Source organism: Zootermopsis nevadensis, unplaced genomic scaffold, assembly GCF_977971745.1.
Source record: "Zootermopsis nevadensis isolate Lab colony 2312 unplaced genomic scaffold, Znev_1.0 Znev_ptg000005l, whole genome shotgun sequence".
Lineage (NCBI taxonomy): Eukaryota > Metazoa > Arthropoda > Insecta > Blattodea > Termopsidae > Zootermopsis > Zootermopsis nevadensis.
The window spans coordinates 2,993,614-3,019,891 of record NW_028259137.1 but is presented as its reverse complement, the minus strand read 5'-3'; the positions used below and the strand labels follow the sequence as shown (position 1 = coordinate 3,019,891).

The following is a 26,278-nucleotide window of genomic DNA, read 5'->3' as shown; positions in this document are numbered from 1 at the left end:
CTCCTTCTGAGGACAGAAAATAGTTTGAAGGTGACAGTGGCTGTCTTCTGGGATGTTGGTAGAAGTTTGCCGACGTTTCAGAGATGCTTGCTGTCTCCGCCATTGCCCTGTTGATAGAGGCAACGAGGTCCTCTGAAACGTTGGTAAACTTCTACCAACATCCCAGAAGACAAACGTCTTCGTACTCACCTTCGTGAGAACCTCAGATATCACCTGGTTTTGACGAAGTTGAGTGGGCTCAAGAGTTGACTTCTCGACGCTTTGAGAATATTTGCCAGAGTATACGATGTCAAAATTAATTTTCGATGCTTTTATTTTATATAATTTCGTGTAGGCTGCCTCTTAAACCATTTTTAGTCGTTGCATAAAAAGGTTTTTAGTCACAGATTTTCTCGACCAGCGATTAAAAATAACCCTTCACTCCAACCTCAGTTCTAATGCCATCTTATTCTCAGGAAGCAGTTTGTAAGTGTCTAGTGGGGTGACCTTGAAATCTCTTTCCTTGATCTGAGGCATTGCCTCTCATTCTTTGGTTGTCTTAAGTCTTTATTAAGACGCATTACCACAAAGTCACGTGAGTGTCATGTGTGGGATTCACTGAATTTTGCGACCGAATACTCAGCTCACGACTATCGTAACTAAGTTTTAGTGGTTTTCCTCAGTTTCTGCCTAGTACCCTTCTTAGCCACGATCACTTCATCTAGTATTTTCAGATCTTCGTGTTATTCAATGCTGTGTGATCTGAGCTACTGACATTGTCATTAAATAAACCATAAATAAATACCACATACCTCGGAGATATTGCAGGTTGTATAAAGTTTAAATGCGTCATGTTTGTGTTTTATAATTAAAATATATAATATAATTCAGGTCTATACACAAACTTTATTTACAGATGTTAAAATTTAAAATTTGTGCTATTCATCGTTACGCAGTATTGTAACATCGTAGTAACGATGAATAGCGCAAATTTTAAATTTTAACATCTGTAAATAAAGTTTGTGTATAGACCTGAATTATATTATATATTTTAATTGCAGATTGTGTTCCAGACCACCGCAATAAAGCGAGTCACACGAATTTTTTTGGTTTCCCAGTGCATATAAAAGTTATGTTTACGCTAAACTGTAGTCTATTAAGTGTGCAATAGCATTATGTCTAAAGAAAACATCGCGAGAATTACCAAAATGTGACGCAGAGACACGAAGCGAGCACGTGCTGTTGGAAAAATGACGCCGATAGACTTGCTCGACGCAGGGTTGCCACAAACCTTCGATTTGTAAAATAAAACGCAATGTAACGAGGTATGCCTGTATACTAACGCGATTAGAAGCCGCGTTTGTGGTGTTTGAAAGGTGTAGTGCAGTGCAATCTTAGACCGGACAGCTACCGTTATCAGCTTCACATTTCTGTTAATAAATTACTTATTTAGCATTAAAATTGAACTTTGAAATTCAAATATGTGATTTGAGGTTCTGAAGGAATTGATCTGGTTAGTAACGCGATCTTGTAATAAGACATAGACGTTTCGGAGGAACCTGCTGCCTCCTCCTTCCGAAATGTTAGTATTTACTTTCAAGTACCCGCTTAAGAACAACATTTGTTGCTTGGACAGGTGGCGGGCTGTTTCTGTTTTGTAATTACGTGGTCAGGGATATTTTTTACGTACATTAATTTGACTTTGCGTTATCCGCGTTCACCTGCATCCAGTATGACGGATTGTATTTCCGGGCTCAGAAACTCTACGTCTTTTACGCGTGGGTTTAGAAGTCTTCTGGGCTGAGTTAGCCTTATGACCGTTGCGTGGCTGTACTATCGTCATTCATTAATCGCAGACCGATGGAATGAATAGATTTCACGCTGACTTACAGGGCTAAGCGTGTATTATCAGATTGTGTTCGCGTACCTAATTTAACTTTTTTTCTTACTTAGAGTCGACGTCTACTTTTAGGTGCCACAGTCTTAGATTTACGTCGATGCTGTTAATATTTTAATATTTTCCGTCAAATCACAATTTTAATAAGATAATAAAATATAAAATATTTAAAATATTTTACGTTCCGCATCGAATGATCGATTTACAAATTGGAATTGATATTTTAAATATTTTATATTTTATTATCTTATTAAAATTGTGATTTGACGGAAAATATTAAAATATTAACCTAATTCACAATATGACGCAAATATACTACCTTACGTCGATGCTGTTATGAAATGCGTTGTAAATCCGATCCACCAGTCATTCAGCCAAACGAGTTTCAAAGGAAATCAGAATTACTTAATATTTGCTTTTGCAGTATACGACGTGTTGCTTTGTTTGGGTGTGGAACCTGGTCGTTTCAGTGTGAGAAGATGGTGGATAAATTGCATAATGAGGACATCCATAATTTTTATTCTTCTCTAGATATTATTAGGCTCTGGTCATTGGGGATGAGAAGGGCAGAGCATGTAGAGCGCACGGGGGAGATAAGGATTACGTACAAAATTTTAATTAGGAAATCCATCGAAGGTACCACTCGGAAAACAGTAAAATATAAAATTGGTCTTGGGAAATAGAGTCCAATTGTGTGGATTGAATTTATCTGGTCAACTTGTAGGCCTACTTTACTTAATAATTTACTTTGAAATGTTGTAACATACCATTTTACAACATTTTTCCTAAACAATTTGAATGTGAAAATTTGTATACAATTTTTTTTTTTCGGAATTTTATCAGCGTATACATTTTCAAGATCCTTTGTTCAATGGCATTACTGTTATCGCATGTTACAAAGATCATATTGGTGTTCCGTCGGAACCCTAAAAATACCTGATTTTTGGTTTTTGTTGTTTACGGACTGTGTTCGAGAGGTAAGCCTAGAAATTTCAGTGGCGATGTAAAAATCCCTCTATCCTGCATCCACATTTTATTTGCGAACTGCAGTTCTGCGTTTATGTTACGAACAGTGCCCGAAATATTTGCGCTACGCGACCACTAAAAGCTGAATTGACTAATTGTTTTGCATATTAAGACTCGCTGTAATTATATTTAAGAAAGACTTATAAATGTCTCTAGGCAAAGCACACATTTTCGAAAACTAAGGACCAAGTTACCCTTTCTTACAAGGTTTAACATATCAGCCAAATAACCCAGTGTGTAAGGTGACAGATTTGTATTCGGGAGATTCTCGGTTCGAATGTAGGCCGGTTCGGTTCAAGTTTTTACCAGATTTTTTTTTTTTTTTTTTTTTTTTTTAGATTTTCGTCAATTCATCTAGACAAACTACTGGACAGTAACTTAAAATAGACAATTATTACTTCTACCTAATCTTTTCAATTAATCTCACTGAATGTAAAATAACTCTGTTGCACGTATTAGTAAAACCAAAATCCGGTAGTTTGGAGCTCGTCAGATAACACAGGTTGTTACGAAACATCATGACAAAAAGTTTGCAGTGGTAATGAAGCCTCGTTTGTATGATTTTGGCTTGAAGTATTGGAGTTGTTACAAAGTCGGGACGAGGGTGATTGATTGACTCTGGCCACATCCAGAGATGAGCTAACATTATGAAACCACTATGAGTAGTTAATCACACGATTCTCTCATATGTACATGAGCCAACGAGTTTGATCATAACACATCCATGAACAAACCCTCCTCGGGCTCTGTAGCACTCCCGCGAGAGTGGAACTGGTAATGAATCTATCCACTTCGGTGGTGCGCCGGCAAACATCGATGTGTTTGTTCAGAAGATTCGTTGATTCCATTTAACATGCGTGTGTAACCCCGCACAAACGAGGCACCGAGAGCTTGATGCGATGGGGTGTAATCCATTTTTAAAAACATTGGACATTAATATTTTCGTATTTTAACGGAAAAAGTTGGATTGGAATCCCTTCCCCCTTGTTTACATGTTACATGATTTATAAATTTTCGTTCATATTGAACGGGGTCCTGTTTACAGCTTTTAGCTACACGACATAGCCAACTCGGTTAAATCAGTACGTCGAGTGCAGACTATACCAAGAAAAAAAGCAGTTTTTGAACTTTCATATTATGATTTTATTAAAAATTTATTTATTCGCTTAATAAAGAGACGAGATTTAAAACGAGGCTTCATTTGTCTCCGTATAAGGTCAGAGATTGGCTTTTGTGAACACGTTCACAAGCCTTGGTTTTCGTATAATACAAAGAATTTCATGACCAGCTAAGTGACCATCAGTTTCTCAATAACGACGCTGTTCCACGTGGTTTCTAGTTAGTTACTTTTCAAAACGTATATCGACTAAATTTGGTGCTCGAAATTGTCGCAGATTTACGTGACCTCACAGAGTACCAAAGAACTTTGCGACTGCGCGTTTGTGATCTCTCAGTCGTCATAGTTACTGAACATTAGAGACTACGCATTGTAGACTGTAATGAGGTTTGTTGCTTAGTTGATCAGTTCAGATACTACGTTACATACTCGTAAACTTAAAAAAAAATGTTTCTAGACTTATTAAGATTGTTAAAAAAATTCCTGGCCGTCATTTCTGTGGCCACATCGGGCCTGTACCATGGCTTAGTGAAGTCCTTTCGAAACTTCACAACTCTTAACTCTGTTTACACGTCCAAGTCTTCCTATTGGTTACTTCTCTTCAGATTTTTCTAATATTTCCTTGCATTTATGGCAACCTCATTACCATTAATTACAGTAGAAGTCGTATCATTCTGTGATGCACAACCTTCTTTCAAAGAATTAAATTTCTAAACCTCGCTTTGTGTACGGACTACGCGGTGTGGACGTGGGAGCATTAGGATATTTGTCTTTAGAAAGACAGACAGACGCCTTTAAAAGTCAAGGAAATATATTTATTTGAATTTAGACCTAAGTTTATCGCTGTAGGTCGATTATTTAGTGCTATAAAGTGAGTTCAATGTATTCGTAACAAGTTTTACGCCGTTAGGAAATGCCCTGAGCAATGCTCTGTCCTGGTCGAAGTCCACAAATCTGTCTGCAGATGGCTGCTGGAGTTGTCCGATGTGTTTGACAACAATTCTTAAGGCATCGTTGAGCATTCACTGGGAGTAATTTGAGTAACTGGAATATTTAAATGAAAATAGCGTATTAATACGTAGGATTGACCTTTGATAACCTTTTGTGGTGATGTGTTTCGTTGCAGAGTGTGCTTGGAGCTGAGGGAATTTCACTTCAGTTCCGTCATATCGCCAGTTATTTGTTGTGGTATTGTTCCCACGACAAGGAGAAGGAATTGCTTCATGAAGTTGTACGCGTGGTTGGCTTCTTCACTGTACGCAACTATGAAAATCAGGTAGGCACTTCCTCCTGTTAGCTACAGAGTGTTTATGGAAATTAATTTGGCCAGAGAGATGACGTGACGGGAGGCTTGAGAAAATTCCATAATGAATATCTCCATAATTTGAACTCTTTACCAAATCAAGATATTGAAGAGAAATGCAGAATTTCTATTGTGCAACCTGAATGGAATAGTCATCTCAGAAGACGTACACGTAAATGAGAGGATAATAATATTAAAATGGATCTTAGGTAAATTGGGATTTAGGGTGTGAATTGGATTTATGTGAGTCAGGGTAGGAACCATTGTGCGTCTGTTATGAACACGATAATGAACCTTCATGTTCCGTAAACGAGAGAAATTAGCTTCTGAAGAAGGGCTCAGCTACTTGGAATTAGTTGTTCGTAATGGGGCCCAATATTCTTACTTGTGGTGGAATGAAGTTCTCAAAGACATTTCTTCATATTTTATTATTACTATGGGATTTGACGTCTGGTTCATTGTTTTGACACCGACTTTAAATTAAACTTTAATACGGGGTAGACATTCAGCAGTTTGTAACTCGAAAAGAATGTTTTTTCTGGTTTGATTTTAAAAATTTTCATTGCTTTTATGAGTAGTGCTCACCCTTAACATTTGTCCAGACTTAAAGTTGCGTCAACTTTAAAAGAAGTAACCAGGTGTAAGGTGTTAATTAATTTCGTAAGATTTTTTCTATCCTTTGTACTCGTCCAATGACAAAAGTCCCGTATGTAACTCCGATAAATTCATCCATGGTTTGATGTATAAATCTGAATGTCTCCGCGTACAACTTTTTGTTCAAAAATGAAGTCACGATAATTTTCTTTCCTTCAGAATCACTGATCTACGCAACCACCATGCATTGCAGTAATATTAAATAATCTAACATTATATATCCTCTTGGTTTTATAAGTTATGTATAAGAGCACGACGTTTCGGGAACTTGATGTTTCCGCCATCAGGTTTGCCTTGAGACCGGGAAATGTGACGAAGACGAACTAATCATAATCGCTGACGTAAATTCACAGCTGGATTTTACATTTTTCTTTCTGTAACTGTCCCTTCTGATTGAATTTCTCACTCTCAGGCATAAATAATGATAGAAATATCCAAATATCCATCTTCTCTGATGATGGAGGCAGTATGGGTCTCTGAAACGTCGGTATACTTCTAACAGACTGCTTCACTACAACCCAGAGGACAGCAAAGAACTTAGTACTTAGTATTTCATTATGCCGCTAAGTAACTAACGACCCACGTGGAACAGAAACCTTCTTCAGGAACTGATAGTACGATCTGGTACCTTAGTCAAGAATTCTTCCGAAGTCGAAGGTGTGCATTACCATGTTCGTAACAGAATGCAACATCCTGGACATTTAAGGAGTTGTTGGTCGCTTGTCAAACCCTCACGCCAGATGACCATCTCTTGTCGGTTGTCCGATAATGTTTATTTTAATCACAGTCGAATTCTGTGGACGCGACTTACCACGGTGACAAAGGACACACGTCATATTATGTCACAGATGGAACGTATTGTGATTTTGAGTCAGAATTTTTTTGTTGAGATCTTAATAAGAATTTCTCGATGAATTTATCTCATCTCAGCGATGCTTGACGTGATCCTTCGTTTTGTAACACCGCGGAGTGTTGTAGTTCGGCTATCGGAATAAAATTGAGTTTCTCGAAGCCCGAGGTGTCCGTGGCGCCATCTTGGAGTCTCATTGGCTACCCGTGCTATCTTAATGACGGCATATCGCCGGAAATTCCTTCTGGTTGTCGAGAGAAGAAAGGATTTTGTCACCGGGACGACTTTCTCGTTCTGGTCTGGCCATTAAGATAACTCACGGCGCCGGTCCTAGAGACACAGAGACCCGGTTTGATATTATTTATGTCTCTCTTTGTTACATGGCTTTCTTTTATGAGCCCGTTTATATCTTTCTTCGTCAGTAATGGTACAGCAGCAGGGAAGCTTAAATTACTCCGCATACTTCAACAAAAATGACGTCGGCTTCTTTTAGTAATATGTGTTATTCGAGGTGCTTAAATAATTATATTGGAGGCTGGCAGTAAATAACATTTAGCTCTCGTCTTTTAATGTAGGAAGTTTAATACTCTTACGTCATTTTGCTGTAATTGAAGAATGGATCAATTTCTGAAGCAGAGGGTCCTCCTACTTCATTGATATATTAGTTTGTAAGGCTCCAGGCTGTGTAGCCGAGGTTACGATCCCCTAAAAAGGGATTTTTTTATATTTTTATACACGTCTGAACAAGCTTTGCTACCCTGCCACCTCCATCTTCAGTGTCTGATAGAATTTGAATCAAAATATTCAGCAGGATACTCGTCCTAATTCTTACTTTGCTACTGCTGATATTAATACTGACAAATTTATTACCATTAGTACGTCTAGTAGCCCGTCGAAGTATGTCAGTGGATTAAAATCTGGTCCAGTACCCACCAGCGTTCTGTTAGTTATCAGCTAATGTATGGAACCTTTCTTATTAGGAACCCTAACGTCGTAGAATTGAACTAAAATTGTTGCCATGGTAATAAAACTATATAATACATGTAACACGTATTAAAAACAAAATGTATTTCGGAAATACCTGCTGCCCTATGTACCTCAGGGGCAAAGTTTGTCTCGGGTACATGGAAAAATGTAAAATGGTGAATAGATGGAATAATAATAATAATAATAATAATAATAATAAAAGTAATCCCAATAATTATAGGAGCAATTGGAAATGTCTCCAAGTCACTCAGAAAATATTTGGGGCCAACTTTCCGGGCGAACACGACGTCAGGGAACTTCAGAAGACCGCCATTTTGGGATATTCATACGTAATTCGAAAGGCGATGTCGTAAAATATGTAGTCATCTCTAACAATAGAATTATATAATACATGTAACACGTATTAAGAACAAAATGTATTTCGGAAATACCTGCTGCACTATGTATCTCAGGGGCAAGGTTTGTCCAGGGTACATAGAAGTAAATACAATGTACGAAAGTGGTGATAGATGGAATAATAATAGTGTATTTGTTGTGTATTCGAGATTCATTGTCATTAATGTCGAGACCACAACAGCGAAAACACTTGAGCATGCAGCTTATGAAAGCTGTCAACCAAATATTTGATTTAAGCGGCACCCAGGAGGGACTATTTTACGCATCATTTACGAATTTGTGGCTGTCGTGAGAAATTATTATTATTATTAAGTGTTCTGTCTTACGACAGGTCCATTGCTCTGCCCAAAAAGAGCTCTCCAGTTGTCCCTATTCTCGGCTTCTCGCTTTAATTCCTGGAACGTCATCTTCTTTCCTTGTTTAAGGTCGTCGGTTAGCTGTATCAACCTTCTTCCTAGTCCTCTCTTTCCTTCAACCTGGCCTTCGATGATATCACTCAGTAACCCATTCCTTCTCATAATATGTCCCAGCCAGTTAGCTTTCCTTCGTGTAATCGCCTGCAGAATGTTTCTTTGCTCGTTGACTCTCCTCAATACTTCTTCGTTGGTCACTCGATCCGTCCACCTGATCTTCTCTATTCTTCTCCAACACCACATTTCAAAACTCTCCAGGTATTTCTGTTCCTCGTGAGAAATAGAACGTCATTTTAAGATACAAGTGACAGTTTCAGCGAAAGTAGATTAAATTCGCGTAATCGTGCGGTTAGAGAAGTTGGATCAATTATCTGTGGGAATTGACGTGGTTGGGTTTTGTTTTATGAGGAAGATTTTTGAGAAGTTTTGACGGGAACTATAGTGAGGGCCCACTAATATCTGCCAGTCGCCATTTTTCTACGGAGGTTGGCAGTGTCCATGACCGGGGGTAATTGTTCGAACAGAAACAGTGACCTTGGATTGCATTGGTGCGAGAATGGCCTAAGCCGATATACTACTTTTGGATCCTGTTCGTGTAACAATGGCCTTGGTGTGGCTTGAAGTTCGCCTTTGGAATTGCTGTGTACTCCAAAGAGTACACATTTCCAGTCTTATTATTATTGCGTTTATGCCGATATGATTTCTATGTAAACGTAGAAGTGTACAGACATTGCAGGGTTTTTAGTGTTCTGTCTGAGGACAGGTCCAGATGAACAGGATCCTTCCATCCTTTTCTCGGACTGGGACCTGTTCATATACGTTCTTGGCAGATGATCCAGAAGTGGTTTGCCATTGCCTTCTTCTGTGTGTGAATGGAGTAATTGTTGGGATGCCACGGAGGAAAACTCCGTGTTGCCTAGACCACGGCCTTGCCCAACACAAGTTATAAATTCAGGCACCTAGTTTAACGAATATTGTAGACGATATTATTAAAATGTATGGTAGAGATCTGAATTATGGGTTGTGAACTTGGTTCAACTGGATTTATTTACATTGGCGACCTTTTGTGAACAGTGTGATTACCTGTTTGTTGCAGACTTTTCAGTTTTAATCTGAGATTTCGTGTTGCTAAGTACAGAGTTTTGGGATAATGAAATTATTCAAAAACATAATTCAGACCATTTCTGGCCACAGTATTCAGCGTATGGATCAATAATTCGACCCTGTGAAACGAATGTAGTTACATTTCTTTTTTTCGGTTCTACATTCATATTAATAAGATTTCTTGTTATACCAACTAATTAATAACTTTGTACCATGTATCGTTTGCTTGTCTAATTACGTCTTAACACGCGTTGTAACATTTTTCAATTGTCAGACCAAATTTTTTTTTTTTGGTTTTTTAATTATTTTGAGGTTATTAACTGCAGAACTGAAGGTTTTGCTAACGACTCCTTCGTCTTTGTCATAATGGATATGACGTCTACCGGCAAGTTGATTGATCGTAGACTTATTTCTTCTTATGAGGGCACCACCACGTAAATGAATGCAGGTCAGATTGTGATGATGTAGGGTACGGGGAGACTGGATGTAATCGACTGTGTATACTGGTGGTAGTTTGTGTCCTGTAGCCATCAAATAGCCGGTAACATTTCCGGCAACCTTTAATTAATCTTGTTGTCAGTGTCTTGGTTCGTTTGCCTGCCGCGTGTAGCGTGCAGGTGCACTGCGCGTAGAGACAGGTTCTAACAGGTGTAAGTTCCTTACGTGTAATTTCATACCAACGAAGACAAAGTCTCAAGTGTGTCGCAGTTGATAGAATGAATTTCCTAAACATATATGTTCCTGTTCGTAGTTTATATTTCCTTTGACATTTCATTGTGCCCGCATTTGTTTTTAAATATTGTGTGCGTGGTATAACGTGAGATTTGAAGTTCTCACGGTGACAAGTCTGAAGATTGCTGTTTTCTGGGTTATTAATCCGTGTAGTCTGGTAGAGGTTTACCGACTTTTCAGACGCGTTTGTTTATCGACCTGATGATGGAGGCAGCAAACACATCTGAAACGTTGGTAACGTTCTACACGTCACTATAAATCAGAAGACAAGCCATCTTGGTATCACAGGTTCTTACTGGGTTGAAACCAAATTTATTCTGTTATAGCCAACAAGATTAGACAAATGGACTACTGTTTTATATTAATATAAAGAAATAATTGTTTAGGTGATTCTTATTATATCGAAATAACTCATTCCAAGACGCAGCGGTTAGAACGCTGGCCTTGTAATCCTGGGGGTCTCGGGTTCGATTCCCGGCGGTGCCCGAATTTATAACTTGTGTTGGGCAAGACCGTGGTCTAGGCAACACGGAGTTTTCCTCCGTGGCATCCCAACAATTACTCCATTCACACACAGAAGAAGGCAATGGCAAACCACTTCTGGATCATCTGCCAAGAACGTGTATGAACAGGTCCCAGTTCGAGAAAAGGATGGAAGGATCCTGTTCATATGGACCTGTCGTCAGACAGAACACTAAATAATAATAAGATGAGGTGGTCTAGCGGTTAGAACGCTGGCCTTTTAATCCTGGGGGTCTCGGGTTCGATTCCCAGCGGTGCCCGAATTTATAACTTGTGTTGGGCAAGGCCGCGGTCTAGGCAACACGGAGTTTTCCTCCGTGGCATCCCAACAATTACTCCATTCACACACAGAAGAAGGCAATGGCAAACCACTTCTGGATCATCTGCCAAGAACGTATATGAACAGGTCCCAGTCCGAGAAAAGGATGGAAGGATCCTGTTCATATGGACCTGTCGTCAGACAGAACACTAAATAATAATAAGATGAGGTGGTCTAGCGGTTAGAACGCTGGCCTTGTAATCCTGGGGCCTCGGGTTCGACTCCCGGCGGTGCCCGAATTTATAACTTGTGTTGGGCAAGGCCGTGGTCTAGGCAACACGGAGTTTTCCTCTTTGGCTTCCCCGGTTTCTCCGTGGCACTCCATACACACAGAAGAAGGCAATGGCAAACCACTTCTGGATCATCTCCCAAGAACGTATATGAACAGGTCCCAGTCGTCAGACAGAACACTAAATAATAATAATAACTCATTCTGTGGAGTAGAGTCATTCTTGATAGGCTAGTGAAGAAATCTACTGTCTCTGGTTGAACTGCGTTGTTTATTACCGTGTTAACAGGAGTCAGCAAATTGCCCTAAACCTAATATCGTCCCCTATTTTATAAATATTCCTTCGGTATCAGTTTTAATATTATCCTCGAATTTTTTCTACGTTCCTAAAATTATTTCTTGCGTTCAGTTGTTGTCACTGAAACTAATAGTGGTAAAATGTGTATCTGGAGTACCTAGACCATGCATATTCTTGATTCTGTTTGCTATTTTACATTTATTTGTCATTTGCCTGAATGTTTATTTAGGAGCATTTAATATGCGTATGCAATGTTGATCGCCGATCACAGTGGGCAAACCTAGTGTGCATGTAACACGGCGTAGGTCATGAACCATTATCGATTTGTTTAAATAAAAATTGAAAACATAAACGAAATTTGTATTTAGTGTCGTAGAGGATGAGCTGGTTTTGAGAAAAGTGATTATTTAAAGTTAATTTTATGCAAAGTACGCGATATATGACGCATATGCGGACCAATATAAGATCTGAGGTTCTCGCGGCAGTGGATATGTAGATTTGGGTGTTCTGTTTAGTAACACCGTGAAACCTCGGCCCTGAAGATGGAGGTAGTATGTTGGTCCGAAACGTTCGTACATGCCCACAAGTCCATTTGAAGTTAAGGTTTAGAAGACCGTCATCGACAGATATGGACCAAAACGAAATTCACGTGCAAGTTCATATTATGGATCCCCAATACGAAATTTCACATTCTGCAGAGAACGCATAAATATATTGGATATGAAAATTATAGCTTTCGTGTGTAGAAAATCCGTCATGAAAATGTGAAGGTCTGACCCAGAGTTCGTACAGTATTTAAATTTCTTCGTGGAACTTGTTCGTCTTATAAATTATGAATGCGGGGTCACCTGTTAATATAAAGGTGCTTCTGGTGGCCTCTGCAGGCAGCAAATGAATATAAAATGTATTCAGCTCAGCAGGAATCGTGGCTTCATATATGCATCGGTGGTGATAATTTGTTCCACTCGCTTGTGGAGTAGGCTGATTGATTAGCCGTTGCTAAATAAACACGTAATCTTGTATGTACGCACGAACGGAAAAATCTAGTACATATGTATTGCTGTTTCGTTATGTAACATAAATATATTATTAATCACTGTAATGATTACGTAATTATCCGTATTTTTAACCTACTCTAATTGATAAGGAAAGATTGGTTAATGGCGTCGAAGTGAGTATGTCTGTAGGTGACGCCTTATTTGTATGTATTAGACGGTCACGGTCGAGTGGTTAGCACTCCAGCTTCATATTCGGGAGGTGTCGGCTTCAGATCTGGGCCTGGAGACCTGATATGTTGACTGACGATTTTCGTGGTTTTCCTTAGTCCCTCCAGACTAATATCGAATAGCACCTTAAGAAGTGACTGCCATTTCGATTTAATGACGATAACTAATGATTCATTTGAGATAGGTGAAGATAATCTTAGAATCTGACATCATTGTAAGCTGACAAATAAAACAGCCTTTGGAGTTTAGTGTCTGAAATGATGTCGGTGTTTGTTGTAACGCTTCGTGAACCAACATTTCTGGGGGAACATACGACCATGAAAATGGAGGCAGTGTGTTCCTTCTAGCCTTATAGTTTAGATTAAATCATTTGAGCGAAATCAGGAGTGATGTCTTTTTGTGAGGTAAACGCTGGATAAGTATCTCTTTTATGTAATTAAAATTATTTCCAGTTAAGACTGGTTTCTTCTCATTTCGTTTTTTCTCACTCATAATTAAGTTACCTCTGTAGTTGAGATTCATCATCGTCAGAATGACACAAAGCTTTGAAATAATGAGCAGGTGCATATTACTTGAACTGAGATAGCTCCGGGTGCTGAAGGTCTCGACGACCTGGGTTTGAGTCTCTGGATGTATTTAGGTCGTCTTTAACACGGCGCCACAGACACCGTGAAGAATGCGAGACTTGTACTCGTAATCCGGGTCATAGGTCATACAAGGAGGTTAAACCTGGTTGAAACAGGTTACGTGTAATAAGTATCGTGCAAAGAGTTTCCTTTTGGTCATCAGACAAGAAGAAAGCTTTGTTCTTCCGATGAGAGTGTCATCGGTAGGAAAAGCAGATGAAGATACTCGATACATCAGCTCGACGCTCAGTGCAGGCTTCAGAATTAAGTGACGATAAATTAGATATCTCTACAGGATGAGCCTATCGTATTTTAGGATTTCGTGAGTTAAAGTTTCCGAAAAAGGACAAGCGAGGCTTCGGATTTTGTGCCCTTTATTTTTATAAAAATCAGGATGTCATTCAACAGCACGTACCCCCATGGCAGAGTTCGTAACGAAACGGAATTTGTGCGAAATCTTTCGGCTCAGTTTCGTGTTAACAACTTCACAAATATCGTTTCATGCCCCTCTGTGCGAGACAGCATTTTTATTAATGGTGAAACTACAGTTTCTATTTTTATTCAACTGGTTTCCACTGCGTGTGATTCGCCTCAGAAGTGGGAGTACAAACTGTTGACACAGAACCCAGTGTGGCATATTATTTAATATCCCCTCTAGCATAAATTTTAATTTAGAATGTTACAGTGCGACTTATACTAATTATTATACCCAAAATAATCACGCCAGTCGTGCTCTAGGCCCTACCGTAAGAAATTGTGCCTTAAAATTTAATTTGAGCCCCTTAGTTTCGAATTTCCAAATTTCATCTTGTCTCAGTTTCTTTTCAATCATCCAGCGATTTAATTTCAGGGGTCTTAACGAGATAATTTACCTCCGAGCTACATGGCTAGCCCATCTTGTCTCATCGCTTACACTGTCGTAATGCTATCAAATAACATGTATGATTGACGAAGTTACAGTTCCCGCTCGTAATTTATCCTTTTGTGGAATTAAAATGTTTATTACAGTGCTCACAAGAGCTCTCCACCTGTCCTTACCCGGCCCCTTATGAATCCAATCGACATTCACATCTTTTTTTCTTAAGATTCATTTTAATATTATCCTCTCATCTTTGCCTATGTGTTCCAAGCTTTCCCTTCGGGTTTTCTGACCAATTGATGCACGCGTTTTTCATCTACGTATGCATGCTACTTACCTATCCCATCTCTTTCTACTCTGTTTGATCATATTAATAATATTTTGGAAAGAGTACAAGAGCGAAACTCAATATTATAAAATGTTATCCATTATCCTACCGCTGCATCCGTCTTACATCGAATCAGATGTTATCATCATCTTCCTGTTCGCAAATACCACGAACCTGTCTTCTCGTTTTACCTTGATAGACCGAGTTTCACACCCGTAAAAAAACAAAACAAAATATTTCTATCGCGTCATATACTTTAAATTATGCGCTGTAAATGATGGGAGTTAACGGAGGACAAAGTTTTTCTGAACTGCGTGGTAGAAAAGATTCCTCGAATGTAATCTCGTCTTAATTCCTCCCGATGACTTTTCGCCTTGGTTTTTATATAATTGGCACTTTGCCGAATCTTGTATGGATGTATTAACTACGTTTATACGATTATCGTGTGTCGTAATCTGGTTACGACGAATTAAAAGTAACCACATCCTAATCGACTGGATTTTATTCTTTATTTGGCTGGCGATTTCAGTGGCGTATCTCGTTATTTCGATGCAAAGAAAACCGCTTTATGTGACGTAAACGTAATATGAAATTACGTCTATATTACGTTGGCTTTTCCATCAGCATTCTGGTAATGAGTGTTCCGATCACAAAGTGGCCTTTGTGCGCTGAACACGTGACAGTCCAGGTGTCTTAAAAGAGGTTGTGTTAATAGCATGTGTTCCCGAAACAAAGGAAGGTGCCTATACTGGAAACGTAAGTTATAGTAAATGAGGTGTATGCAGTTCGCCTCATTATATTTACTAAAATAGCCTTCAGATGTTGAAAACCGCTGTATCAGTGACGTAATATACTTCCTGTTAATGTTTCCTACCTGTAGGTGAGTTTAAAGGATCTGAGGTTCTCATGAAGCAAGTGTGAAGATGGATGTCTTCTGGGTTGTAGGGCCTTGTAGTCAGTTAGACGTTTACCAACGTTTCAGAGGTCATTACTGCTTCCATCATCAGGGAGATTAGCAATCCTAAAGTAATAGGAGTATGGAGAAAGTTCCATACTGAGAAATCTAATTATTTTGACGTTTCGAGAACAATCTCTGCTCTCATCTTCAGGGAAATTGCGTAACAAATATGATCCTTTGTAGCGCTCTCGCCGATGGGGAAGTTAGGCGCAAATGGTAATACGATATTAGCTTAAAATGGATCGTAAATAGAATGTGAAGGAGTGGACTGGAATAAAGTGGCTAAGGATTGGTCCCGTTGTAGGGTCGATTGTAAAGGGTTCTGACCACGGTGTGTTACGGTATGGATTACTGAGTTCTTGGAGGTTGTGCATACGAGGTGCGATCGGAAAGTTTCAAGACTGTGTCAATAGCGGGCGAACCGGATGTAGTACGAGCTTCTGCCGCTAGGGGGTGCGGCCTACATTCATAGTGAATCAGTGTGCCAGCCGGCATCATCGAATTAGCATTTGTTTCTTAGTTACGGGCGTTTTGGTAGTGCATTACACCGACCCTCCTGCGATTTCGGAATGGCGTGTGCATCAAATTTTGCCAAAGACTCGCCAAAACGGCTACGGAAACCTATGAAATGCTAAAGCAAGCATTTGGGGAGTCCGCAATGGGTCGTGCACAAACTTTTGTGTGGCATTCACGTTTTAAAAATGGCCGAACCTCTGTCGATGATGACGAGCGTTCTGGACGACCATCTTCGAGCACAACGCCCGAAAATGTTACGAAGATTCGGCAGGCCATTCACGAAGATCGACGTCGTACCATCAACGACTTGTGCGACATTGTTGGGATAGGCTATGGGACCTCTACAAATAAAAACGTTTTGATTTTATCAGCGCGTGAATTTCGCTCTGTTGTGCCATCCGTCGTGCTGGAAAATAAGATGAGAAGGGTGTGTGGCCGAACTGACTGGGATATTCTCGTGTTTTCAGATGATGATCCAGTCCGGGTACATGCCCACGGTCCTCCAACAACTCTGCAACTTACCCTTCCCGTATTTCAGCAACCCTTCGCTTTCCTGTTTGTTGTTCCCCACACTTCTCGCCTGCTGCAGCGGCAACCAACAGAACAGAGCCATTCTTGAGCAGGAAGTCAGCTACCAGGTAAGTTAGACAACTTAGGATTGTGTAAAAATAACCTCAGCTGACGTTGTACTCCCCCATTTGACTTTACGTGCCATGACAGAAAATATAAATGGATGTCGTTTTCCCGAAGACTTCTCAGTACTCTCGTCTTTTTGCTGTAAATGTTTTCAAGCGATTCAAAAACAGGTCCTTTTAAACGAAATTTCTGGTTTTGGAAAATTTAAAAGGTCACACGGTGTCAAATTAAGTATCTGCTGTGGTTGTTCCGAGTCTGTTTTTGTTGTACAAATGTTTGCCAAAAACACTTCATGGTAAGGCGTATTGTCACGATGGAACATCGAGTGGCCTTCTCAAGATTTAATTTCTCAGATGAATGTCCTGCCGTTAAAATTCCAGAACACGAAAGTATAATGCTTTGTTTTTAGGGGACAAATCATAATGAATAATTATTTTATTAGAAAATTTATTGGGAAACCAACAACCGGAAAAGAACCATTTGAAATAAATTCATTGCAATTATAGAATTAGGGCTACTTTCAGCTGATAAGCAGGTGATGTTTAATTTCGGTAATGTTTTCACAGTTCAAATGCGTTATTGAAGTCGTTGAACTATAAAAAGGACTTAATTTCTTCGTTTTTTTTGATACTCGTGACTGTCGTATGTTTTACTGAGCCACGGAACGAGAAATTTTCTGACATTAAAACTATCACACGTTCAGAATTGTCACTCAGCGGTAAACCTCGAAGTGAATAAGCCGATATTTATATATATAGGCGAGAGATCGATTTATATCGATTTCGGGTCGTACTGACCTATATTAGTGTCCAGTGACAGTCTTTTATGAGCACGGCGATGAACCTTAAGCGACTGAACGACTATAAGCTATTGAAATAAGACTCTGTTGTAGGAACAGTTGCTTAGAATTTACGGTAAAGGGGTTAAATTTGTTGTGTGTTATATGTATGCAATTTTGCGCTTAGTATGCGGAGAAGGAGACTGCATTGTAAGCTCTCTGTATACAAGAACAAACCTAATAAACTATAGGTGATGTGCCCCATCGCTTTGTATTAGCTTCTGTTGGGAAGAAAGGCGTGTTAGTGGTGACCTCGGCAGTGTAACCCCTTTCTCCGGACAACTTGGCTAACCCGCCTTAAAAGCTTGGTAATGCTGAACTACTTTACCTGGCGGTCGTAATTAGATCAGGGGCCCCGAGTTGTATCCGCAGTGTTAGCACTTAACCAGGCTGAGCCATCCGCCTGCTTGTATAAGGCGGACGGAAGGCCAGGAAGACCGTATAGAAGCCACCCTCTTGTTGCAATACAGTAACTTATTTAGGTGACCTGATTCTCTCTTCAAAAAAACCCAAGTTCCAGTGCAGATAGCTCCTGAGTGCTGTGGTAGAAATTTTCTTTTCTGGTTGACTGACTTTGCTTTACAAAGTGTTTTGCCCAAACACTTCCTCGAGTATCGTGCGGTGAGATTGTAGTGTCTTACGTCTTACGTCACATTTGGAAGCAGTCAGTTATGACGAGTCAAGACTTTTGACATGCTGTGGGTTGTTCGAATAAAAACTAAATTCATTTCAGCATATGATCACGTTTTGCTGACCTACATTTTACAGGTGTTCTGTGTGGGTATCGTGTGTGGTCATTCCACTGTCTGTATTTGCTCGTCAGAATTGTTCTCTGTCACTTTGGAGACCTCATAGTATGTTACTAACTAGACGTATCAGGACGCAAGTATTGTTTGCTATGAATTTGAACTGGTTATCAGGAGTAATTAATTCAGAATGATATCCGATGTCCTAAACGGTGTCTCGAAGATCATCTCCTTTAAATGCACCTCATTGCTTCTATTCTGCAAACCGTTCGGATGATATTGTCGTGATATAGACATGACGTAGGCCTATCCGTGCCTTCAACGTGACATGAGTGTGGTCATTCAGATACAAGCAATTCGGCAGAATTAAGCGTTTCAAAAAATGACCTTGAAAAATGTAAGGGCCGATATTCGGCAAACCGTCGAGCCAAGACTGTCGTAACCTTATCATGACGTAGGCCTATCCGTGAACTCAACATGTCAAGATTATTGTCCTCCAGGCACATACAATACGGCATATATAGGCGTTTGAATAATTGACTCTAGAATGTACTTGAAAAATTTAAAGGCCTATAACCGGCAAACACTTGGTCTGATATAGTCGAGAAACTGACACGACCTTTAGCTATAACAGTCTTAATCGTGACATGAGTATGGTCATTCAGACAAATGTACTTCGACAGAAAAAAGATTTCGAAAAAAATGACCTTGAAATTAGTTTAAAAAATTTAAAGGCAGTCGGGCTGCCCTTGACATGAAATTGGCCTGTCCCTGACCTAAGCGTGACATGAGCATGATCAATAAGGCATATACAAGAGTAAATTGTATTTTAATTTTAAAGCAACGTTGTTATTTTGACGTTATATGCAACTGGGTTGACTGATCTGTGGAATATTCAGAGGCATCTTTACAGCTGCAAAGCTGACATAGGCATATTACACGCGTGTTAACGTGTCCCAAAAATATGTACACGCAACCATTTAATACGTCAGCATTGTGTATATATGTTTTTGGGGCATCCTGTGGTGTAATCACACCTGTAATATGAAATGTTTCAGTAAGGGTTGCCACTTTGGTAATTAGACTACTATGGTGTTGATGCAGTTGATTAATTGTTTTAAATTTCTGAAGATCCTGTCCCGATGTTGGGGGGCAGAACGTAAGAGACATCTTTAGTTGTATGCAGGCACCTGCTGTCCTCCAGTTCCAGAGTCGATGTGTTGTAATCATTGTCTTTCCTGTTCCTTCTGAAAATGTCGAAATTCCTATTTTGACTGCAGTGTTTCTGTTTATGTATGCTATTGTTAGTACTCTCATCACGTGAAGAAATTCCTCACCTTCAGATGAATCCAGTGCACGCTTTGTCTCCTTGTTTCCTTCTTATGCATTTTAATGTTGTTCTCCCATCTACACCTAGGTCTTCCGAGTTGTCTCTTCCTTCAGACTTCCTAACCAAAATTTTGTACGCATTTCTCATCTCCCCTGTGTTTGCTACATTCCACGTCCGTATTATCATCATTACACGTTTGTTCGTTTGCCCTGTCTTTACTGCTGATATCTGTAATCGATGGTTGTTCCGTTTTAACGTTTGGCCCAGAAACTGAAACGATGGGAACTTCTTGTGTTTTGAGTCTTTGCTGATGAAATTTTGAAGATGATGATGTAGAGTGTTTTGTATTCTGTCCACAGTTGCTGGAGGAATTCCAGGGCTCCGAGGTTGGCAAGAAGAACCACTTGGTGCTGTTTTTAAGTGGTGGCAGTACTGTCTGAATTTCTGTAGTGTGTATCTCTGTACATTGAAAGCGACGTTGTGTGTGTGTACGTTGTCTTATAGCTATACCGCAGAACTCGGGGTGTAAAAGCTTCCATGCGCAGTCAAGCGGTCGAAGGACATACTACAACAGCAGCTTTCTCCTTCTACAACTCCCCTTCCAGTCCGTGCAATGCGCAGAATAGTGTCCTACCTAAATCAGACTAGCTATACGTAATTTGAATATGGTTACATCTAGACAAAGAACACCAGAGTTTCCACCGATGGTTCTGCTGGAAACCTTATTACGATGAGTAGAGAATTTCGCGATGTGTTTTTGCTATTGTGGTCTTTGGCGTGTGCTGGATACTGAAGGAGCTGATGGTACCCATTATACTGTGGGGTCTAGATCTGAACTAATTATGTAATTGTACTTACTAATTTGTGATCTAGCATGAAACAGGAACATTGCATCCAAAATGTCAATATTACTGTGCATTGCTAATGCCTGAGAAGTAGCAGATTCATATGTGAGTTCTGGTCGATGTAATGATGTAATTTCGCAGAACTAACGGAAATTGGCTTATATATATTAAAGTAAGCATAACGTCACATCGAAGAAGAGTTGTGTGATTTTTCTTATGTTCTAGTCTATACACCTCCGAAAATTTGCTAGTCTCAAGATATGTATTTGTTTTCGAGAAATTTTATTTAGATGTATTCCCAAAATATACGTAGGTCCCTATATGAACAGAGACATTATCGGTAGAAACGTATTTCTTCTCGAGGTCTATTTGAGCTCGTGTATATTTTGTGCCTTGTGCCTTCAAGAAATTGTATCTTCCATATTTAACAGTAATTATTTACGATGTGTATATTATGATTTTTTACATAGCTGAAAATATAAATTCTTCCACACTCCAATTTGTTTTAGTGTGGATGGTTGTCGTAATAAATAGTAACTGTAGGTGTCAGCACTCGTCTTGTTTACGAAATCTCATTCCATTAGCGTGTCTTCACCATTCCAAAATATTGTCTGTGATCACAACCCCGATAAGAATAATTTGCATCTAGAATTCTTCGGAGCTTTGCGCACTTTTTAATTTTAAATTTGTAGTTGGTGGCATTCTTAACATCGCTAGAGAGAGAGAGAACTTTTACTCAGATTATTTAACGCGTTATATCAGTAAGAAATAAAAATCAGTGTTTTATCTTTTTCGTAATAATAGTTTAGAGATTGATATTTTGATGTTGAGGTTTGTGATTGTAGGGGGCTTCTTGGAAATGTCTGTATAACGCTTAAATCGAAAAATTTTGTTGTTGAACTTCGTGTTGTCCTGGGGTTGCGTTCTTGGGCGATAATTTTCTGTAGTAAACTTTTGATTGCAGTATTTTTTGTATAATGTAGTCCTGAATAACTTTGTAGTTGTGTGCCATTAATCACTGTATTGAAAGTTTTTAGACATGTTTATTTAACTACAGTATTGGTACTCATAAAATAATGCTTCAGAATAACTCTTATCGGGCATTAAATTAGAGACTGGCTGTTTATTGAGGCTACATATTTGTAGGACGCAGAGGGAATAATGTAATTAACAGAGAATTTCTCTGATTTTTTTGCCGGTAATCTAAGTTTTATATAATTTTACTTTATTATATTTTTGTGGTTGAAAAAATAATAATGTTACGTCACAGTTTTTATTTCTGTAACGTTCCTAGTATTTTGAAAGATAATGAATTTTCTAATCGCGTCTGTGGTGTAATATAGCGTACGTATTGTTTTATGATGGTCGTAGTGTCCAGTCTTCTCGAGTTGTTGGTGACACGGTTTGAATTCCTTCAAGAGGTCTTGGAAACTTGTTCTCAGAATTAAGCTAGTTTGGATATTTCCAGCTTACGTGGTTTGTGTTTTTTTCTGGGAAATCATGAATGGTCTTGAAACTGAAGTCATGTGTCATTCATGTTCGTCATTGATTTAAATGTAACAGTCGGAGAGATATCTCGTAAACTAGATGCGAAATCATTTCGTTTAAGTTGGCAATATGAACAATAAATTACGTGGAGGTAATAGATTTTTTTATTTTTAACGCCAGAGTGCAATTATTCTCGAATTTATGTTTACCATTTTAATCACAAAAGTAATAATATAATATTAAAAAGTTCAGTTCCAGTCTGAATGAAAACAACGCTTCCCAGTTGCAAGAAACAATCAGTTGATGCTGTCAGAGGATAGTATGAAATCCACAAATGCATTTTGTGTTGCTTTGAATTGTCAAAATATTTGTCTTCGTTTCTATATTTTAATAAATTTTTGCTGTTGAGATATATTTGCGTTCGTGTGACGTTTGAAAAGCTAATTCCGTATTTCACCGAATACAATGCTGTTTTTTTTTTTCTATATTCTAGCCCGAACAATTTACTGTGCTCACTGAAGCCTGTTGGGCGTTATACCCAGACGATACGAACCAAGGCTTCGAGGTATCCCTGTACACACACACATGGGTTTAGAGTACAGAGCGTATCAGTTCATTTCTTTCGTGAACTCCAATAATTACGTTAACTACATATTTGTAGCCTCAAATGTAAGAATGCCTTCAACAAAACGAATTGCCCTCTTAAAAGTATGCTGCTTTATTTGTGTAATTATGATTAATTGTACGTTGTGATCTTAATTTATGTATTAATTTGTGTGCAATATTGTAATGAAATTTTTATTTATATAATATGCATTACCAACTGTCACACATTAAACAATAAAATAATTATTTAGTAATATTTACCTGACAATAATATAACCTGCCGAGCCGCGGTAGCTGCGGGCTGGACGACCGGGGTTCGGTCCCTGACGGTGGCAAATGATTTTTCCTATAGCCTCTGCGTCCAGACCGGTTCAGGGTCCTACCTGGCCTCCTATCCAATGGGTGCCGTGGTCCTTTCCCTGGAGTAAAGCGCTGACCTCTCACCCCCATCTAGTGCCGAGGTCAGGAAAGAGTACGAGCTATACTGCTCTCCCCCCAAGCGACATACATGGCGTGTAGGGGGGTGGCTTTATCGTATAGGGTGTTACGACATCTAAAGTACCGTTCTTCGGCTCTCGATGTATCGGTTAGGAATGGAGAGATGTAAAATTCCTGGAACTTTTTAATGTCCGTGTGATGGGAAAAATATATAAATAAATAAATAAATATGGATTTTCAGCAATAGAAAAATTGTTACTGCTTGCTACAAGAACTGAAGGACGTAGCACGTTATAAATTTACAATGTTATTACAATATTTCTTAACTTAAGTAAAAAAAAATGTGGACAGCCGAAAAGGGGTGGTTACCCGGCTTGGGAATTGGGCGTGGGACTCCGTAAAAAAACAGCATGTGAGGTTCTCACAGCAGTGAGTCCGAAGATGGCTGTCTTTTGAATTTTAGCACCGTGTAGTCTGGTAGAAGTTTAGCAACGTTTCAGAGGTCCTTGTTGCCTCCATCATCAGGGAGATGTTACGAAATTTTTGGAGGGTGTGGATTGGATTCATCTGGCTAGGGTAGGGGCCATTGGTGGGCTCCTATGAACACGATAATAGACTTTTGGGTTCCATAGACGTGGAAAATTTCTTGACCAGATAAGCGAACTGTTTTTCTTCTAAAGATGAACTCTCCCAATCTAGTTAGATACGCTAACCATGTGTATATTTTATAGTTGCGGCCATAGAATCGTATAGCAATACAAATACCTTAATTTTCAGACGTAGAACCTTCCAAGAACTCACTTGACTAGACGTAAGTTTATTTCCTCTCGAAATTTCGCCCCCCCCCCCGCCCCCAGAAATAAAACCTGGGGGTTTTCTCCCTCGCAGTTCTGGTTGGCGGATGTGCCGTGACTCCCTTTGAACAGGCACTGCATTGGCGAAGAAGCCCCCCGGGGCTGCTGAGATTCGTCACGCAGACGCGAAAGTCATTCTTTGCCTTACGTACAGCACGCCAATACAAACGTTTCGTGTCTGATGTGCATGAAAGGAACGTATAATCTCCTTCCAACTTCTTTAACTAGATTAGATTAGATTAGAACTGCATTTCGAGTCGCACCAATAAGCCGTAGTGTGAATTTCAATTTGTCAACAGACGGGTTCGTAAGCTTTCTTAAAAACGCGTCCTAAAAATTGTGGTTACAGACAGACATACGAATGAATTTAGGAACGACGTTTCAGAGGTTATCGCCCTGATGATGGAAGCAGCAAGTACCTCCGAAACGTCGGTAAACTTCTACCAGACACCATCTCGCAACAAACAAGAAGACGGACGTTTTCAAACTCACCGCCATGAAAATGTCAATTCCTACATTTATTTAAAGCGTTTGTCAAGATGGTATACATTCAAGGGGGAAACATTAGGTGACTGTAATGTTGGTACCCTTGAGAGCAGAGTGAGTACCGGAAGCGGATGTCAACATACGAGTTCCGGAATTCTCTCACAATATATTGAACAACTTCTGGTTTGTCACGCGTCCGTGAGTGGTGTGTGATTGTTCGCCTGAATAAGTTAATCTGGGTTGCTAGTTATCAACCGACCTTTGTCTAAGTAACTTTAGACTTATTCCGTAGCAGGTAAATTCGGTAAGATCCATATAAATGTCGTCCCATTTGAAACTAGATGTTTCGGTCCATGAATTTTCTCAGCCGAAATCATTTTTTTTTTCCAGTTTAATATATTTAAATGCTATGGATTTAATTTTCACATGTAAATAAAGTATTTTATAACTTTTATTATAATATTTACAACACGAGCGAATACACGAATTATCCTTTTCTGACGAAACAGGTTAACACTGCATAGGCTAAAATTATTTGTCAGTTCAGAAAGGTTTATAATAAAATGACGTGGGTTCTAATGGGACGTGTATTCTGTAGGACTTACCCACGTATTCTAAGATGAGACGCTTTCATGTCGTGTTTGTTTTTAATTTCATGTAAATAAGAGACTGACATAAAAGAAGTTCTCGCTTAATGTAGACTGACGTTGAACGTTAATTTGGTCGTAGAGCGAAGCAAGTCCCTAACGACCACATGATGCCCGATCTACCGAACAATGTCCTCATTTCCGTTCGTCGTCCCGTAACATGGCCGATGCATCTGACCGGTGCATCAGACGTTAAAGTAGCAGTTAGCGATTCAGGTGAACATTACGGCGTAATGGCACACCTGCTACACTCTCTAGTTAGGTTAGGTTCGCCGAGACTAAAATAACTACCAAACTGCAGTCGTGGATTGATGCGATGTGCGAGGGGATGGACCGGAGATGCTGTCTATGGCGCCGTTGGGAATTATAATAATAAAATCTTCTACTTCCCACCTGAACCACGTCTCGTCTTAACGCCAATCGTCTGTTTAGAACAGAAACATGAGACGCATGCAGTTTCGTGTACCCTGGGGACGACGCTAAAGTCACCCACACTACCCGATGTCGTAATCATGAAGTTTATTCAAATTACTGACTGTATATAGAGCTTAATTGAGTCGTAAAACTGGTGTTATAAATAACACTTCAGCACCGCATTGTCTAAGGACTATCCAAAGATTTATGGTTTAACCGTGGATTGCGAAAGTTCCAATGTTTATTATTTATTTAGTGTTCTGTCTGACGTCAGGTCCATATGAACAGGATCCTTCCATCCTTTTCTCGGACTGGGACCTGTTCATATACGTTCTTGGCAGATGATCCAGAAGTGGTTTGCCATTGCCTTCTTCTGTGTGTGAATGGGATGCCACGGAGAAACCGGGGAAGCCCCCGGAGGAAAACTCCGTGTTGCCTAGACCACGGCCTTGCCCAACACAAGTTATAAATTCGGGCACCGCCGGGAATCGAACCCGAGACCCCCAGCGTTCTAACCGCTAGACCACCGTGGCTATATAATGTTTATTATTTCGCTGTAATATTATTTATCTTGCACTCTTCACAGATTATCAAATTACGTGTGGAAAATA

At 39.5% G+C, this 26,278-nt stretch overlaps 1 protein-coding gene across 3 annotated transcripts in view; it reads left to right on the top strand.

Moving 5' to 3' along the window:
* Positions 1–26,278, top strand: part of ssp3 (SCAPER domain-containing protein short spindle 3) — a 314,720-nt gene that overhangs the window by 77,511 nt on the left and 210,931 nt on the right. For 2 of the 3 annotated variants that reach the window (XM_087343366.1, XM_087343365.1), the window contains exons 23-24: positions 5,146–5,295; positions 16,807–16,977. In XM_087343366.1, the coding sequence (XP_087199492.1) occupies positions 5,146–5,295; positions 16,807–16,977 (321 nt within the window). Of the gene's footprint in view, positions 1–5,145; positions 5,296–16,806; positions 16,978–20,248; positions 23,085–26,278 lie in introns of those variants that run through there. The other variant, XM_087343367.1, reaches the window with a different exon arrangement.